Here is a 20,112-nt window from a genome sequence, read left to right as displayed (position 1 = left end):
ATGGACCATGAGATAGTGACCTGAGTGGAAATCAACAGTCAGATGCTCAACAAACTGAGGTACCCAGGCCCCCTTATATTTTGTTACTTTTTTAGCATTTTTTTTTAGGTTTATTTGAGAAAGGGGAGGGAAGGGCAGAGAGAAGGAGAGAGAGAATCCCAAGCAGGCATTGCCTAACCAACTTAGCCACCCAGGAGCCCAAATTCTGTTTTATTGTTTTTTTGTTTTTAAGTATGCTCTACACTCAGCATGGGGTTTGAACTCACAACCCTGACATCAAGAGTCACATGCTCTGTTGACTGAGCCAGCCAGGCACCCGTAAAACATTTTTAAAGGAAAAATATTACATGGAGCTGTCATCTCTAAATCAGCTTATAAAAACCTGTTTCACTTGTGATATAGTTGAATTATAACAATACTGTAAAATTTCATCCCAACTTCCTTTTGTTACAATATAAGAAAATGTCATTTCAGATACTTTCCCCTTCTAATAGGTTCCAGCATCAGAGGCCTTTATAATCCTTTCTTCTGCCTCAGTTCCCTTGAGGGAAAAATAGCACAAAAGGACCATTAATTTCAGATGACTCCTTTGGTCCACAGCCCCAGGGCTCTACCCTGTCACTTACGAATTCACTTTGTTTTATTTTATTTTATTTTATTTTATTTATTTATTTTTAAAAGAAATTTATATATTTTTTAATGGTTTTTATTTATTTTGGAGAGACAGAGACAGTGCAAGTAGGGGAGGGTCAGAGAGAGAGAGGGAGATACAGAATCTGAAGCAGGCTCCAGGCTCTGAGCTAGCTGTCAGCACAGAGCCCGACGCGGGGCTCGAACCCATGAACCGTGAGATCATGACCTGAGCCGAAGCCGGACGTTCAACCTACTGAGCTACCCCGGCGCCCCTATGAGTTCATTTTAATTTTAAAAAGTTTTTAAAAAGTTTTACTTGTTACCTGTTCTGTATCAGGGAACACAAGTAGTATGTTTGTAAGAATTCCTCCCAAAACATGCTTCATAGGCTCAAATATTGAAGCAACAGCCTTTCATAAGAATATTATGTAAGGGCATTTTGATGTGGATCGTGCGCCACATCAGGCTCTGTGTTGACAGCCAGGAGCCTGCTTGGGATTTGCTCTCTCTCTGCCCCTCCCCTACTCACATGTGTATGCTCTCTCTCTCACAAAATAAATAAAATTTAAAAATACATATTTTATTTTTAAGTAATCTTTATGTGCAGCAGGGGGACTCCAATTCACAACCCTGAGATCAAGAATCTTAATGCTCTACTGACTGAGCCTGCTGGGTGCCCCATTCATTTATATTTTATATATATATATCTATACACATATATATATACACACACACATATGTATATATGTATATATTTTATAGTTTATTGTCAAATTGGTTTCCATGAAACACCCAGTGCTCATCCCCACAAGTGCCTTCCTCCATGCCCATCATCCCCCTCCCTCTCTCCCTCCCCATTCTATTTTAAATGTAGCTTAGAAAACAAGGATGTAATTATAATTTGACCTCTTTGGGCATGTTAATTACAATGACTGGTCTTGGTATTTTAGAATGCGATGAAGTAAAGACATTAATCATTCAACATTTTCATCTTGGAAATCTCTTAGAAAACAAATTAACTTGTTAGTGGGTTGTCCGTCACTGAATGACTTGCTGTTGCTGCTGAGGTGGTTGGGTGACTAAACCAGCTGTTTGTAACCTGTGTCAGATGGTTTCCCTGGAGAGCCCCACGGAAATCTAATGCTGTTAGTGATGACTCATGCTCTGCAGAAAGCCGTTCGTCTCGGGTGTCCCAGCACCTATGACCTAAATAATAATGCATTTTTGTGTTTAGTTCACTTATTTATTTTTTATTTATCTAGTTCACTTATTTTTTTTCCATAATATTTTATTGTCAAATTAGTTTCCATACAACACCCAGTGCTCTTCCCCACAAGTGCCCTCCTCCATCACCACCACCTCTTTCCCCCCATCCCCCTTCCCCTTCAACCCTCAGTTCATTCTCAGCATTCAGTAGTCTCTCAAGTTTTGCATCCCTCTCTCTCCCCAACTCTCTTAGTTCACTTATTTTAAACAGGGAAAATAGTGTCTAAAGACTGTTAACTTTAGAATGTAAAATATAGTTCGGTTAATTTCTCTCTAACTTATTGGAAACCTAAGTATTTACTGTCTAGTAAGTTCTGTGTGTCTCTTTTTGGTGTAAAACTGAGAAGCATAAACAGTGTGTTGTGGAAGTTAAATGTTGGTCGTTGAATTATCCTGTTACCTCTACTCATTTGCCTGGTATTGTTTTCAAAATGGAAATAGCTTCATTGACCTTTTGGTTTTAAAATTACAATATATGTTGATTGCTAAATGTGCATGGTAATAGGAGAGTTCAAATTTTATTTGACAACATGTACAATGTCTTCACAGCTTGTTCTGTACACACTGCTAAGTCAAGAGAGGAGAGCTGATCCAGAGGCCGGCCTGCTCCTATACCTCAAGACTGGCCACATGTACCCTGTGCCCGCCAAGCATCTTGATAAAAGAGGTTGAGCTGTTCCCTCTCAATTTATTTCTCTGGGTTTTGTTTGTGTTTCCCTTTAACCTTTAGTAATCTGTGTAAATACCTGGTGATCATTCACTATATTTTCTAGGCCTAGTACAAGTTGTAATGTGTAGTTGTGGATTGATTGATTCATTGATTGATTGTGGTCTATTTTAAAAGGAATTTGAACAATATACTATATAGTTGAAAACATCATTAACCTTTTAAAGTTTTATTATATAAAAATTTATTTTAACTTCCTGTCTTATATTTGAGATACTCTAGATAGCTATATTCATCCTTTAATTAAAAAAAAATTTTTTTTTAACAATTATTCATTTTCAAGACAGAAACAGAGCATGAGTGAGGGAGGGGCAGGGAGAAGGGGAGACACAGAATCCGAAGCAGGCTCTAGGCTCTGAGCTGTCAGCACAGAGCCCCATGTGGGGCTCGAACTCACGAGTTGTGAGATCATGACCTGAGATGAAGTCGGATACTTAACCACTGGGCCACTCATGCGCCTTTGTATTCATCCTTAAAATTTAACTATAAATACGAACTTCACAATATTTACTAGTTATGAGATACATGGTTGTTTAAAAGAACTTATCAAGTGAACAAAAGTTGACATCTATGCCAAAATGCTACCAGTGTTTATTCTAGTGTAATGGGAAATAGGAATTTTATTCTTTATGTTTTTAAAAGTCTGAAAGTTTTATGTGAGAAAGATATGTAATAAACTTTTACTTAATTCTTAAACTTCCCTTTGCCTTTTTTACCCCATAGAATTATTAAGGCTAAGAAACCAGATGGCATTCTCTTTGTCTAACCGTATTAGCAAATCTACTGTTGGAAAGGAGAAGGCAAAGCTTGCTCCTCTGCCACAGATAACTGAGGAAGAGCAAACTTGTAAATACTGTTCACACATTGGTAACTGTGCTCTTTATAGCAGGTAAAAACATTGCTTTCCAAAAGTATTCATTTCAATTAAGTATTTACTCAACTTAAAATGATTTAGCTTTGTTGTCTGGTCTGGCATTGACGATTTCATTTTAGTTGTTTTTCTTTGTGGGTGGTATTTCTTAAATGAAGGGAATAGGGGAAAGAAAAAGCACAGTTCTTATTTTGTAAGCAGTCTGACTCCTTGGGGAGTAAGAGAATGTGTTCTAAATTTTTTCCAAAAGTGATTACTTTAATTTTGCTGCAAATAGTTTCTGGGGAAATGAAATAATTTTAGGACTTAATGGAATCTGGTTAAGGGGATCCTGGCTGGCTCAACCAGTGGAACATGCAAATTGATCTCAGAGTTCTAAGTTTGAACCCCATGTAGGGTGTAGAGATCACTTAAAAATAAAAAATCTTTGGCGTGCCTGGGCGGCTCACTTGGCTGGGCGTCTGATTCTGGATTTCAGCTCAGGTCGTGATCTTGTGGTTTGTCGAGTTGAGCCCCATGGGCTCTGTGCCGACAGTGAGCCTGCTTAGGATTCCCTTTCTCCCTCTCTGCACCTCCCCTGCTCATGTGTTTTCTCTCTCTCTCTCTCTCTCTCAAATGAACATTAAAAAATAAATGTTTGTTTATTTTTGAGAGAGAGAGAGAGACAGAGTGCAAGTGGGGGAGGGGCAGAGGACACACAGGATCTGAAGCAGGCTCCGGGCTCTGAACTGTCAGCACAGAGCCTGTCTTGAGGCTAGAACACATGAACCATGAGATCATGACCTGAGCTGAAGTCAGACGTTCAGCTGACTGAGCCACCCAGGTGTCCCAAAATAAAAAATCTTAAAAAAAAGAAAGGAAGAAATTAGTATAGAAATTTTGAATATAACTTTTCTTTCTTTTTATTAATACAACCTTTTTAAAATAATATTTTAATTAAAAAAATTTAACGTATATTTATTTTTGAGAGAGAGATAGACACAGAGTGTGAGTGGGGGAGGGTCAGAGAGAGAGGGAGACACAGAATCCAAAGCAGGCTCCAGGCTCTGAGCTGCCAGCATAGAGCCTGATGTGGAGCTCAAACCCACGAGTGGTGAGATCATGACCTGAGCCCAAGTTAGAAGCTCAACCGACTGAACCCCCCAGGTGCCCCTTTTCTTTTCTTTTTTACAATTTAAAAAAAAAATTATCTCTGAACCCAGCATGGGAGTCTAACTTCCAGTCTCGAGGTTAAGAGTTGCATGCTTTACCGACTAAGCTAGCCAGGTGCTATATGTTTATTTTTCTATATGTGGGAAGTTTATTAGCTATCTTATGAACCTTCGAAGGCCAGTGAAAGTTTTGAAGGACACAAAAGAGTAGTTAGATGTAAATACAGATTAGGAAACAAGTCACATAAAGGACTTTATTTTTAATGTTTATTTATTTTTGAGAGAGGCAGACACAGAGTATGACCAGGAGAGGGACAGATAGAGAGGGAGACACAGAATCCAAAGCAGGCTTTAGGCTCCGAGCTATCAGCACAGAGCTGGACTCCGGGCTCGGACCCATGAACTGTGAGATCATGACCTGAGCTGAAGTTGGACACAACTGAGCCACCTAGGCACCCCCACATAAAGGATTTAAAAAAAATTTTTTTTAATGATTATTATTGAGTTGGAGAGATAGAGTGCAAGCCTGGGAGGGGCAGAGAGAGGGAGATATAGATCAGAGGCAGGCTCCAGGCTGATCCTCAAGATCATGACCTGAGCCGAAGTCAGGCTTGACCCACTGAGCTGCCCAGGTTCCCATAAAGGACTTTTAAAAGTATTTTATCAGGGGCGCCTGGGTGGCTCAGTCAGTTAAGTGGCCGACTTCGGCTCAGGTCATGATCTCACAGTTCGTGGGTTCAAGCCCCACATCGGGCTCTGTGCTGACAGCTCAGCCTGGAGCCTGCTTCTGATATTGTGTCTCCCTCTCTCTCTGACGGTCCTCTGCTCACGCTCTGTGTCTCTCTCTCTAAAATAAATAAACGTTAAAAAAAATTAAAAAATATTTTATCAAATAAATGATCTCTTAACGGCAGAGGAAATATTTTATTTTTTATGTTTTATATGCTTTTCTGTAACATTTATTTCTATATAAAAATCCCAAAATTAGTGTTAAGCAAAATTGATATTCCATACAGTTCTCCATGTTTTTATGTTGACTTTCCTATGGCACAGAGCTGGATGTACAATACTGTGATTATTTGAAATGCAATTGTATAAAAAGCCGAGATTTGCTGCATATAGGAATGAAAACTAGAGTATTCCAAACTTAAGTTACAGTGATAGTCTTTAAAGGCAAAATAATGCAATACTGGATTTCTTATGCATTTTGTTTTGTAAAAAGTCATTTTGCTTATAACATGTTGGAATGACTTTTAAAGAAAATTAGGAGCTGTGGTTATAAGTTACAGTTATTTTCATATACATGTGCTTACTTTAGAAATAACCTCATTTTTATAGCTAGCCAGTAAACTGTTTATATACGTCTCTGACTTGGAGTTGTATCTTTAGAGCAGTTGAACAACAGATGGATGACAGTTCAGTCCCAATTGGCATGCTGCCCAAAATTAAAGAAGAAACCCAACATCTAAAGCTTTCCCACTTGGAGTATTTCAGCCTTTGGTGTCTAATGTTAACCCTGGAGTCACAATCAAAGGATAATAAAAAGAATCATCAGCATATGTGGTTAATGTCTGCTTCAGAAATGTGAGTGTGGTCCATTTAATACAGTAAAAATTCAGTAACCTGGATTAGCTAATGGGATGACATTTTATGTGATAGCATTTCCGAGATGTGCAGTTTCATATATTCATGCCAATCTATATGGCTGTGAAGGAATTTTCTAGGTAGAGCACAATTGTTTTCACTAGGTTAACTATGATTTGAGAAATCTTATTTTAAAAATTATTGGTAAGTCCTTGTTTATTAATGAAAAGAGTATAAAGTTTAATATAAGGTGAATTTTAGCATACTAGTAGAGTACAAATTAATGAAGTTTTACTTAATATTTTATAAAGTTTGTATTTTTAGTATGTTTTGATATGGATTCAGATTTTCTAAAGTTGGTTAATATTTCATTTTGTGAGATCTATTTTTTTTACAAGTTGTTTATAAATAAATAATTTTATCTTTACAAAGTATTTTTCTTTAGTATTTAGTTGCTCTTGATTTACTTGTTTATAACTTTCCAGAATGAATATTGATTTTAATGTGACTTTAGAAATAATTGAATCATTATTTTCTTAATAGTAAAGTTTAACACAAGAAATCATTACAGTAGATAAGGTCTAAGTAGCTTTTGGTAGACTCCATAAGTACAGTGAATGTGTCAAGTATACATGCCAGCACGCTTCTGAAGTCTATAGTATCTAATAGTAGTACCCGAGAGATTGTAAATGCTTAATACTTACCTCTTAGAAACAGTGGAATTATCAGTTTGCTTGCTATTATTTTGATAACAATAATTAAAAATCCTGTTGTAAATACTAAAGAAATAGGTACTATTTTCTTCACATCAGGTTCAGTAAAAGGCTATTACCATTTGTCTTCTATGATGTTACATGTATCAGCATACGGAGTCGGGTATTGTTCTGAGTTCAGAGTGCTGGTACATGCTGCTCAGAGATTCCCAGCCTGTGGGTGCAACAAGGGATGTGCTTCCTAGCACTTGTCTAGAGATGGTTTGGTGAAGGATTATTTTAAAACTAACAATGTTTCCTTAACATTTCTAAGACTTTAATGTAGATTGTAGAAAATATAAAAATGATGGTCTCATTATTACCATCTTCCAGGGGTCAGATGAACAAGTAAATTGTGAGGAATGCAAATACATTATTTATATATATGATGTAAATGGAAGCTCTTCTCTCTCTTTCTGTTTCATAGGGAAGAGAGTGGCAACTGCATTGGAAACCTGATTAGAGCAGAATGTGTAAAGACAGTTTGTGATGGGCAGTACTTACATCATTTTCAACGTAAAAATGGTGCCATGCCTATCACAAATCTAATGGCAGGTGATAGAATTATTTTAAGTGGAGAAGAAAGAACACTGTTTGCTTTGTCTAGAGGATATGTGAAGGAGATTAACATGACATCAATAACCTGTTTATTAGACAGGTAATGGAAAGTTCCATTGGAGGGAATGGTTAAAGCTTGACTGATAACGTAAATTACTTACTTACTATACATAGTCATTCATTATACAATTCGATGGTTTTTAGTATATCCTTAGAGTTGTGCAGCTATCACCAAAATCACTTTTAGAATATTTTCATCACTCCAGAAGGAACTCTTGTACCCTTTGGTGTTCACTCCCCCTACACTAGGGAGTCTCTTTTCTGTCTCTACAAATGTGCCTGTTCTGAACATTTCATATAAATGGGATTATATAATATGTGGTCTTTTGTGACTGGCATTTTTCACTTACCATACTGTTATTGAGATTCATCTTCATAAGGTAGCACATGTCAGTACTTCATTCCCCCTCCTCTTTTTTAAAATCTAATCTCTATGCCCAACCTGGCGCTTAAACTCTCCACCCATAGATCAAGAGTCACATGCTCCACTGACTGAGGCAGCTAGGTGCCCCACTTCATTCCTTTTTCTAAGAAATTTAAGTAAAATTCACATAACAGGAAGTTGACCACTAGCCATTTAAAAATATATAATTCAGTGCCCTTTAATACATTCACAATATTTTGTGTAACTGTCACTTCTATCTAGTATTTTCATCACCCTGAAAGCAAATATACCCATTAAGCTGTCTACCTCCCCCAGTCCCTGGCAACAACTTGTCTGCTTTCTGTCTCTGTGGATTTATCTAATCTGGATATTTCATATACACAGAATAAAAATATGTGTCTTTTTTCCCCCTAGCTTCATTTGGCATACTGTTTATGAAGTCCATCTAAGTTTTGGCACTTATAGTACCTTATTCCTGTATGTCTGAATAATGTTCTGTTATGTGGATTAGGCCACATTTTGCTCATTCATTCACTAGCATTTGACTTGTTTCCACTTTTTGGGTGTTATTAGTGTTGCTATAAATATGTACATGCAGATTTTTATGTGAATATATTTTTTATTTTCCTCTGTAGGTACCTACCAGTGAAATTGCTGGGCTATGTACTATTTTGAGTTTAACATTCTGAGGAACTACCAAACTGCCAAATACTTGTTTAGAATATTCTGTTTTATAATACTTTTGTGGACATAACCTGATCTAGTTCTCACAACCACATGGATGGCAGGCAGGCTAGACCCCCTGTGTCAGCTATGAAGCTTACTCTGAGCACTCTCTCAGCACTCACCATTTCATTTTCTCCTTTTATAATGAATGCTGGTTGAATATGCAGGTTGGGAAGAGGGTGAGGGTAATGGAGAGGGAAGGATAAGGCAGTGGTATAGAAGCAAGTGCTGTTAACTGGAATCAGAACCAGAGAATGAGGATTGGGTTCCGTGGGGATGAAAATTAGTTCAGTTTTGAATATATTCAGTTTCATAGCCTGAGTTTGACCCCGTGAGAAGATCTTGCTGCCTGCTGGATATCCAAACCTGAGGTTGGGTGAGCAACCGGTTGGAAGAGGAATGTAAGGTCAGAGCCACATGAGGGCTTGGAACCAAAGGGAAATTCCAGGAAAGGGCAGTACAGAGGACCATGGAAGGAACCCTAGGGTTTGAAGAGCTGGAGGAAGGGTGGGAGAAGACATCAGGAAAGAGACCTGTGCTCCAGGCTGGAGGAAAGAGGGGCCATGTGTTCTGGATCCTTCTGGGAATGAATGGTGAGCCCAGGCTAGACTATAAAGCAAGGCCTAGTGAATTGTTAGCAGATGTAAGTTCCTGATGAACTGCTTTGACCTTAGTGTCTTGCGCCCTACTTTTCTCCCTTTTCTTGCCAGTCCACCCTTCTTATGTTGTCTCTGATTGTAAAGTATGCATTTTAGAGCCTACTAGCCATTTTAATAGCTATTCTGGCCCATATACTCTTTTAGCAAACAGCAATGTATTTCTTACACAGACTGTGTTAAATGAAAAACATTCATGTACATGTGTTTTGCTGTTGTAGGAACTTGTCAGTACTCCCAGAATCAACTTTGTTCAGATTGGACCAGGAAGAAAAAAATTGTGATATAGATACCCCATTAGGAAATCTTTCTAAATTGATGGAAAATACTCATGGCAGGTTTGTAACAATGAATAATTCTAAAATTTACCCCACTTTCCTAGGAAATATTACTCAAAGCACTTTTTTTCCTTGACAGTCAAAAACTTAGAGATTTGATCATTGACTTTCGTGAACCTCAGTTTATATCCTACCTCAGTTCTGTTCTTCCACATGATGCAAAGGATACAGTTGCCTGCATTCTGAAAGGTATGTGATAATGAGCATGTCTGCTTCCATTGTTCTTGGTTGTATTTATAATGTATGTTATAATCTGCCGTTTTGTAATTTATTTAACTTGAAATTATAATTTTTGGACAGCTTCTCATAGGAAACAGTTTGCATATGTACTTTAACATCACTATCACATTTTCTTATTTTGAAAAAACATAATGGGGACACCCGGGTGGCTCAGTCGGTTAAGCATCTGCCTTCGGCTCGGATCATGATCTCGTAGTTCCTAAGTTCAAGTCTTGCATTGGGTGGTGTGCTGACAGCTCAGAGCTCGGAGCTTGCTTCTGATTCTGTGTCTCCCTCTCTCTCTGCCCCTCCTCTGTTCACGCTTTGTCTCTCTCTCTTCTCTTCACCCCCACCCCCCGTCTCTGTCTCTCTCTCTCTCAAAAATGAATAAACATTAAAAAAAGAAAGAACAGATATATTGAAGAATAGACTTGAATAGAGGCTGCTTTTTCTTTTTTTTAATGTTTACTTTTTGAGAGAGAGAGACACACACAGACAAAGCGCGAGCAGTGGGGAAGCAGAGAGAGAGGGAGACAGAATCTGAAGCAGGCTTCAGGCTTTGCCACAGAGCCCCATGTGGGGCTTGAACTCACAGACTGAGATCATGACCTGAGCTGTAGTCAGTGGTTAACTGACTTAGCTACCTGGATGCCCAATGGCTGCTTTAATTCTAGTTAATTTGCTATTAACATCTAACATTCTTTTTCCTATTATTTTAAAATTTAAATGTAGGTTTAAATAAACCTCAGAGGCAAGCAATGAAAAAGGTGCTTCTTTCCAAAGACTACACACTCATCGTGGGCATGCCTGGAACAGGAAAAACAACTACAATATGTACTCTTGTAAGGTTCTTATTCTTTTGCCTAGAAACTAAGTATTTAAATCAACTTCTCAGTTTGGAGAACATGATGTTTGCTATCAAAGGGCTGAATTTTAAATAAAAAGTCTTCATTTCAAATTAGAATGACAGGAGAAATACCAAAGCTAAGTCACAGAAAGTTGTAATCATGTTGTTGGTTTCTTACATCTGAGTTCTCTTTCTGTTGGTGGCATGCATGTCATTGTATGTTTTCGTTCCCTTTAAAAAATGCCTGTACCTCAGTCGGCTAAGCCTCGGACTTGAGCTCAGGTCATGATCTTGAGGTTCGTGAATTTGAGCCTCACATCAGGCTCTCTGCTTTCAGTATAGCATCCTCTGACTCCTTGTCTCTGCCCCTCCCCTGCTTGCATGTGCATGCATGCAAGTGCACTTTTTTCTCTTTCTCAAAAATAATAAATATTGAAAAAAATAAAGTAAATAAAAATGATAAATTATATAGAAGTGGTTGAAATAGATTTTTCTGGCATTTCCCTCCATGTCAGTAAATTTTTGTGCTAGTCTTTGAATAACCAAAATGATGGCAGCAATACTTATTGATAAATCAATAGTGCCTGTGTGTCAGGCAGCTTTCAAAGTTGTATGTATGTAATTTTATTATCACTAATAATATATTATTAACATATCCTTAGTAACAGTAATGCCATGTGATTTTCATTAAAACATTTTACCTTAATAAATTTACCTTGGCTCAGCTCTTATGATATGCTTCCTTACTATTAAGTTTTCTAATTCTGTTTGAAAAATATAAGCATGTTAAAAATTATCTGGAATTAAAAGTAATGCTGTTTTCCTTTCTCTTATTCATCATTAGGTAAGAATTCTCTACGCCTGTGGTTTTAGTGTTTTGTTGACCAGCTATACACACTCTGCTGTTGACAATATTCTTTTGAAGTTAGCAAAGTTTAAAATAGGATTTTTGCGTCTGGGTCAGACTCAGAAGGTACATTTAGACATCCAGAAATTCACAGAGGAGGAAATTTGCAGATCCAAGTCCATTACATCCTTAGCTCTTCTAGAAGAACTCTACAATAATCATGTAAGTACAGTTATTGCATAATAATGCCAACAGTAATTTTTGTAGCTAGAGTGATTGGAGTAATGGTATTTTGGGAAATTCAGTCATGTTGACCAATTTATTAATTTATAATTTAATGTTTGCTTTTGAACTGAGATGAGGTTTCTGGTTTATTATTCAGTGCTCCCATCTTCTAGTTTAAAATATCCTAATTAAGGAAAATTTGTTGGTTTCTACTCAAAACACTCCTGACGCTGACTCCCTGGAGTTAGTGCAGATTCCTCAGTTCCTATAAGATTGCACCACCCCGCTTCAGTTCTCAGTTATAAGGCTGGGCCTTCTGTGTTATCTGCATAACCAGCCATTTATTTGCGGTTCCCATAACCCCCTCCTTGTGTTCTAGAATTTGCTAGAATGGCTCACAGAATTCAAATAAGTGCTTTACTTACTATATTACTGGATGTATTATATAGGGTATAATTTAGGAACACCCAAATGAAAGAAATGCATAGGGTAAGGAATGTGGAAAGGGGCATGGAGCTTCGATGCCCTCTGCAGATGAACCACTTTCCCAGCACCAGAGGTGTTCATCAAACCAGAAGCTCTCCAGACCCCTTTGTTTAGGGTTTTTATGGAGATGCTATCGTGTAGGCATGATTGATTAAGTTCTTGATGGTTGGTGATTAGCTCAATCCCCAGCCCCTCTCCCCTTCCCTGAGGTAGAGGGGTGGGGGTAGGCCTGAAAGTTCTGACCCTTTGATCTCTAGGTTTGTTCCTCTGGCAACCAACTCCCATCCTCATTAGCATAAACTCAGGTGTGGTTGCAAGGGATTTATTATGAAAAACAAAAGATACTCCTGTCTCTCTCTCCCTCTTTCCCCGCCCCCTTGCCTCAGGAAATTCCAAGGGTTTTAGGATCTCTGCCTGAAACCCAGAGGAATAAACCTATGTTATTATATTAGAGTAGCACACCTAGAAAACTACTCATAATCAGGATTTTTTAGCAAATGCAAATTCAAAGCGATGGTACATGAACAGACTTGTGATACGTATTATAAGATTTAATAGATGGAGGCAGAGATGGGAGGAAAAAGACTACGTTATGGAGCCTTTATTGGGATCTGCGATTCCTGGGCGAGGTCCCATGACCCGGGGAGTGGGGAGTCAGGGAGGTCGCGCCAGGCGCTGGGCGAGGGGGGGGTGGGGGGTTATGGGTTTGATCTTGGGAGGGCAGATTATCAAATAAGGGCATTTCATGGGCGTGGCGGGATGGAATAGGTTGCCTCGTCTGTCAGGGTGATGGGAAGCTGGAGCTTCATGATTGGCTTCTCCCAAATGGCCCAGGTCTGCAGGTGAAGGGCGGGGAGGTCGTCTGTGCACCTGTTCTCCTCCAGCCCCCAGAGAAATGGCCGCTCGGTCGCCACCTTAAGGTGACTCTAACATATATTTCTATACTTTTGATACAGAACCTAGTTTTTATATTATTATTTAATGTTTTATATATTTTTTTCTGGGAAATTTTTTTAAGAGTTTTTTTTAAGTAATCTCTACACCCAGCCTGGGGCTCGAACTGAACCCCATGAACAAGAGCCACTTGCTTTACTGACTGAGCCAGCCACATGCCCCTGTGGGATTAACTGATATTTTTGTCTGGAAAAAAATCATTTAAAGTAAATTTAATAGGCTGTTCATTCAAGTACTTTGTCAAAAGTCTGTACCAGTTATTGAAACATTTTGAAGTGGCTAAGATGTATATCTAATTGACTTTTTAAAAATTAAATTAAGAATTTGAAATAACTAGATTTGCATGCAGTGGTAAGAAATCATAGACACCATGTATATCCTTTGCCCAATGGCATGATTTCACAAAACTGGTAAAAAACTAGGATATTGGGGTGCCTGGGTGGCTCAGTCAGTTAAGCATCCGGCTTTGGCTCAAGTCATGATCTCACAGTTCATGGGTTCAAACCCTGCATCCAGCTCTGTCCTGACAGCTAGCTCTGAGCCTGGAGCCTGTCTTTAGATTCTGTATCTCCTTCTCTCTCACCGACCCTCCCCTGCTTGCACTCTCTCTGGCTCTGAAAAATAAATAAAAAACATAAAAAAAAAAAAATAAACTAGGATTAACATTGATACTTTCTATATACAGAATAGCTCTTTCAGAATAGCTCCTTTACCAAATGGATCCCTTATGTTGCACTTTTACAACTATACTCACTTCTTTTTTGCCCCACTCCCTTTTTAACCCCTTATAATAACCACTTGTCTGTTCTCCATTTCTACAATTTTATCATTTCAAGAATATTATATAAATGGGATCATATACTATGTAATCTATGGGGTTGGTGTTTTTCACTTGTTATGCCCAGATCACAATATTGTCCCCCAAAACCAGAGACCACCAGGGAGACCGAGTCACACATGCAAAAGCAAAGGGCTTTATTATTACGGGCTTATTCGCTCAGGCTCACAGACTTCACCAGCGCAGCGGATCCGTGCTGAGAGCCCCGAACAAAGGCGGGGCAGGGCCTTTATGGGTTTGGGAAGGGGGAGTTACAGGAAATTGTGACACAGGTACAGGGGTCCAATCATTATCGCATAACATCATTGGCAGTAACTTTAACCATACACATTATTGTTTAGAGTGTTCGTTATGGGGGACCCAATCACAACATTTAGAGTATTAACCAATTACAGAGTGGACCCAGGACCCTCACTAGGGTGCATCTAGCCTTAAGCAATAAGTGATTATCTATAGCTTCTATCTCTAGGCCTGCCCTTCGGAATGTTAAGCATTTTAGCTGGCCACTTCTGATTGGATGTTACTAGGGTGGTCCCTGGTTGAGCAATCTGTGCCCTTTTATTGTCTAATGATTTTGAGAAACTGACACTTAGGCCTCCAAGGTCAGAGGGGAAACTTGAAGCCTGTCATGGAGACAGTTTGGTTCAGACCTATGTCCTGTCACACTTAGTCTAATGCCCTGGACATTCTCCAGTTTTTATTGGAGACTATTGTTCCATTGAATGGATGTACCACAATTTGTTTAACAATTCACCCACTGAAAACATCTGGATAGATGGATAGATAGTTTATGAATCAAACTGCTGGAGACATTCATGTACAAGGTATTGTGTGGACTGTAAGTCTATCAGGTAAATACCCCAGGGTGCATGTGTAGTTGCATGTGTAGTGGTTTGTTTTTGTTTTTTAAGTAATCCTTTTGTCCAACATTGGGCTTGAACTCACAACCCTGAGATCAAGAGTCACATGCTCTCCTGACTGAGCCAGCTGAGTGCTCCTCTCTCTTTTTTGATTCTGTTTTCTTTTTCCTGCCTTATATATTACTTGAACATTTTTTAGAATTCCATTTTGATTTCTTTGTAGTGTTTTTGTTAAGCTTATCACTTTGATAAGCTTTTAGCAGATGCTCTGTTGATCTAGGCCTTACATTATGTATTCATACCATATAGTCCATTGATTCTGTCATTTTGCTAGTGCTAGTGAGGTTAGAAACCTAACTTCCATTTATGTCCCTTATCTTCTCCTGTTTATGATTGTCTTAAATATTTTTCCTACATAGACAATGTCAGACTGTGTTCTAATTTTTGTTTAAACCATCAAACATAAATTGGAGAAAATGAAAAGCTTATTGTATTTATCCATATTTTTGTTTACTATGTTCTTCTCTCTTGATGTTCCCTCCAAATTTCCTTTCTTTTATTATTTCTGTTCTGTTTAAAGATTTTCCTTAATCCATTCTTTAAGGGTAGTGGGTCTGTTGATAACAAATTCTCTTAGTTTTCTGTCCTTGTACAAAAGTCTTCACTCCTGAAGGATTGTTTTGTTAGTTATAGGATTCTGAGCAAATAATTGTTTTCTTTTAGTACTGGAAAAATATTCTACCTTTTTTTTTTATTCCATGATTGCTAATGAGAAATGTGCTGACATTTGAATTAGAATATTTTCCTATATAGCAAGGTCTTATTTTGGGGGGCTGCATTCCAGATTTTTTTATTTTTTAGAATTTTAATTATGGTATGTATTGTAGTGTTTTTTTTTTTCTTCCTATTTATCACGTTTGAAGTTTTCTCAGCTTGTTGAGTTCTGTAGATTTAATATATCTTGTCAAACTTGGGACATTCTCAGACATGACTGCTTTTTCAGCTCTTTCCTTTTTATTTTCTCCCTGTAGGACTCTGAAGACACAAATGTTCGATCTTTTGTTAGTTCCACAGATATTTCAGGCTCTGTTCATTTTTCCCCCCTTCAGTCTGTTTTATTTCTGTTATTTGGCCTGTATAATTTCTATTTTTCTATTTCTTGGTTTATTCTATCTTTCCCCTGTCCCCTGCTATTGAGCTTTTTAATTTTTTAAGTTTATTTATTTATTTTGAGAGACAAAGAGCAGGGGAGGAAAAGAGAGAGATAGGAAGAGAGAGAGAATCCCAAGCAGGCTCCCTATAGGCAGCTTTGAGCCCTTAATGGGCCTTGAACTCATGAACCATGAGATCATGACCTGAGCTGAACTCAAAGGTCAGATGATTAACCAATTGAGCCACCCAGGCACCCCATGATTTTAAATTTTCAATTATTGTGTTTTTATTTCTAAAATTTCCATTTGCTTTTGCTTTCATTTTCTGTTTCTTTGTTGAGACTTTCTATGTTTTTATTTGATTTGAGTATGTTCATAGTTTCTCAGTGTAACATTTTTATCATAGCTGCTTTAAAATCTTTGTCATACACTTGATCTCTGTTGGGTTTGTGATTTCAAGCCCCACATTGGGTGTAGAGATTACTAAAAAAAAAAAATTAAAAATAAACTTAAAGTCTTCGTTTGGGCACTTGAGTGGCTCAGTTGGTTAAGTGTCCGACTTCGGCTCAGGTCATGATCTCACAGTTCGTGGGTTCAAGCCCCATGTAGGGAGGGCTCTGTGCTGACATCTCAGAGCCTGGAACCTGCTTTGGATCTGTGTCTCCCTCTCTCTCTGCCCCTCCCCTGCTTCCACTCTCTCTCACTCTGAAAAATAAACAAACATAAAAGAAATTAAAAAAAATAAACATTAACAATTTTTTAAAAATGTTTGTTATACAATTCTAACATCTCTGTTTCATCCTTGGAGTTGGCATCTATTGACTGTCTTTTTTTCATTCAGTTTGAGATTTTCCTAAATTTCCTGGTTTTGATGAAACCAGAACAATTTTATATTATGTTATTTAAAACTTCTGTTTAAGCTGACTTCCTCTGACACTACTCTGATTGGGCAAGAGGGTACGCACCTCATTGCTTCCAGGTGGGAGCTGAAATGCAGCTTACCACTCAGCCTCTATTAACACACAAGGTGGGGGCTCCTCATTGCTGCTGGATAGGGTGGAAATCTAGATTCCCTACATGGTCTCCACTAAAATTTTAGGGTGAGGGCGTATTTATTATCAGCTAGCAGGCATGAAAGTCCTGGCTCCCTGCTTGGCTTCTCTGTTAACTACCCCGGTAGGATATTGGAGTGCCTTTGGTAGCATGGGGGTAGGAGGGGGAGCGGTCAGGGAAGACCAGGCTAGGATAGAGCGACTATATACAAGTTTTCTTTGTCTTTCCTGTTCCTTTGGCTTTTGTTTGAGGTTTTTATGGTATGCACCCATTGGCCCTCCTGGGTTGCTACTTTCTTCAGCTCCAAAGCTGGGATATGTGAGGCCAAAAAAAAAAACCCAGGGAACAAAACTATTGTGCTGTCCCTTGGGTCCCGAGGGCTCTAGCTGGTCTACTTTTTCTCCACCTTTCAGAGTCTTTATGCTTGTTTTAGAGTTTTTAGTTGTGTGCTTTGTGAGAGGAGGGAGGAAAAGTACTCCGGCTTCCCAGAAGTGAATTCCTGGTTGAGAATTTAAAAAAGAATTATTGAGGTGCCTCTCTGGCTCAATCTGAAGAGCATGCGACTCTATGTCTCAGAGTCATGGAGTTGGAGCCTCCACATTGGGCATAGAGATTACTTAACTAAATAAATAAAAGGAAAAAAAATGAACTTACTGCCTCTGGAATGTTTCAGATTTTCATTGGGAAGTATTCCAATTTGAGCACTGATGTAGTGTAGTGATTTTTCAATTCGTAGTAAAAAGTTAAACTTTTTTTGCATACTATACATGTTTCAGAATTAAATAATATTGTGGAATTTCTGTTGTTTGGGACAAAAATTTTCTTTTTGAGCCTTTAACAAATAGGAAAGACAAGTTATGTTTCTCATACATCTTAGATAACTGATCTATTTTCTTTATTTGTTTTTAGCGTATAGTTGCAACAACGTGTATGGGAATAAACCATCCAATATTTTCTCGTAAAACTTTTGATTTTTGTATTGTGGATGAAGCCTCTCAAATTAGCCAACCAGTCTGCTTAGGGCCACTTTTTTTTTCTAAAAGATTTGTGTTGGTGGGGGATCATCAGCAGCTTCCTCCCCTCGTGCTAAACCATGAAGCAAGGTAAGCAGATGTTGACATTTTAATTTTAAATTAGGTTCTTTCTAAGGGAACCTTTCAGGACACTGATAAGCCTGAATTTGATTTGTTGACAGAGCCCTTGGCATGAGTGAAAGCTTATTCAAGAGGCTGGAGCAGAATAAGAATGCTGTCGTACAATTAACTGTGCAGTACAGAATGAACAGGTATTTGTGAGAGTGTCAGCTATGAGTGATTTTTAGGCTTGTTTTTATCTACCAGAACTAAAATTATTTTTGTAATTCCCTTAGTAAAATTATGTCCTTAAGTAATAAACTGACATATGAAGGAAAGCTGGAGTGTGGATCAGACAAAGTGGCCAATGCAGTGATAAACCTACCTAACTTTAAAGATGTAAAGCTGGAACTGGAATTTTATGCTGATTATTCTGAAAATCCTTGGATGATTGGAGTATTTGAACCAAACAATCCTGTTTGTTTTCTTAATACAGATAAGGTAAAAACAACAACAAAAAACCTAAGTATTTTCTTTGGGTTTTCTTTTTTTTCCCCTATTGTTTATTTATTATATAAAACAATTTATTTTGACATTTTATTTATTTTTGAGAGACAGAGACAGAAAATGAGTGGGGGAGGGGCAGAGAGAGAGGGAGACACAGAACTGGAAGCAGGCTCCAGGCTCTGAGTTGTCAGCACAGAGCCTGACACGGGGCTTAAGCCACGAACTGAGATCATGACCTGAGCCGAAGTATGACACTTAACTGACAGAGCCACCCAGGTGCCCTCATTCCTATTATTTAAATTCTTGAGTTTTTAATAGTAAATGATTTAATGGAACTTATCAGTTAAAACTAGTGTATTTCTTATACACAAAAGAATCTGTTGACTCAGTATCTTTGGAAGGCACTTTATTCTGGGGATTAATAATGTCAAAATTGACTTCCTCGGAAGAAAGCTAGAAAGTTAAAAAAAAAAAAAAGAAAGTGAAGTCAAGTGTATAATCACATTTCCTAGAAAAGAAATTGGCATTGATATTATCAAAGGGCTGGGTTTACAAATGGAGAATTTATTTTTTAGAGCAGTTTTAGGTTCACAGCAAAATCGAGCTTGACAGTACAGATATTTTCCACATACCACTTCTTACCTCCACATATGCACTCAAAACCTGTTTACAAACTTGTCATTAAACAAAAATCTTCACAAGGACTTTATTTTTTATATGTTTTTTAAAATTTATTTTTCAGAGACAGAGACCTCATGAGCAGGGGAGGGTCAGAGAGGGAGAGGGAGACACAGACTCTGAAGCAGGCTCCAGGCTCTGAGCTGGCTGTCAACACAGAGCCTAAAGCAGGGCTTGAACCCATGAACCGTGAGATCATGACCTGAGCTGAGGCCAGATGCTCAACTGACTGAGCCACCCAGGGGCCCCTTCATAAGGACTTTAAATGACTTGATTCTTCTAGGCAAAGTTTTAACCTTGTACTTCAACAGTGTGTTTTATTTATTTATTTTATTATTTAATAATTTTATTTTTAACATTTTATATATTTTTGCGAGACACAGAGAGAGACAGAGTATGAGCAGGGGAGGGGCAGAGAGAAGGAGACACAGAATCTGAAACAGGCTCCAGGCTCTGAGCCATCAGCATAGAGCCCGATGAGGGGCTCAAACCCATAAACTGCGAGATCATGACCTGAGCCGGAGTCAGATGCTTAACTGAGCCACCCAGGCGCCCATACAGTGTGTTTTTTATATAGTGCTTCTCAGCATTGATTTGGAAGTCTTTATATGACTTAATATAAGAATAGTTACCAATTATATGTTTGCCTATAAATAGAAAATAATTA

The 20,112-nt window shown here is 38.2% G+C and overlaps 1 protein-coding gene across 1 annotated transcript in view; it reads left to right on the top strand.

Moving 5' to 3' along the window:
• The window catches only part of DNA2 (DNA replication helicase/nuclease 2), a 50,612-nt gene that overhangs the window by 22,686 nt on the left and 7,814 nt on the right, over positions 1–20,112 (top strand). The window contains exons 7-17 of the mRNA XM_029915375.1: positions 2,449–2,566; positions 3,350–3,515; positions 6,038–6,232; positions 7,412–7,642; positions 9,591–9,707; positions 9,787–9,896; positions 10,659–10,768; positions 11,618–11,842; positions 18,097–18,290; positions 18,383–18,472; positions 18,557–18,761. Of these exons, the coding sequence (XP_029771235.1) occupies positions 2,449–2,566; positions 3,350–3,515; positions 6,038–6,232; positions 7,412–7,642; positions 9,591–9,707; positions 9,787–9,896; positions 10,659–10,768; positions 11,618–11,842; positions 18,097–18,290; positions 18,383–18,472; positions 18,557–18,761 (1,761 nt within the window). The remainder of the gene's footprint in view (positions 1–2,448; positions 2,567–3,349; positions 3,516–6,037; positions 6,233–7,411; positions 7,643–9,590; positions 9,708–9,786; positions 9,897–10,658; positions 10,769–11,617; positions 11,843–18,096; positions 18,291–18,382; positions 18,473–18,556; positions 18,762–20,112) is intronic.

The sequence above is a fragment of the Suricata suricatta genome, chromosome 2, assembly GCF_006229205.1.
Source record: "Suricata suricatta isolate VVHF042 chromosome 2, meerkat_22Aug2017_6uvM2_HiC, whole genome shotgun sequence".
In the NCBI taxonomy this organism is placed as follows: domain Eukaryota; kingdom Metazoa; phylum Chordata; class Mammalia; order Carnivora; family Herpestidae; genus Suricata; species Suricata suricatta.
Note: the sequence above shows the minus strand (reverse complement) of the source record. Positions and strands in the feature narration are given on the sequence as shown.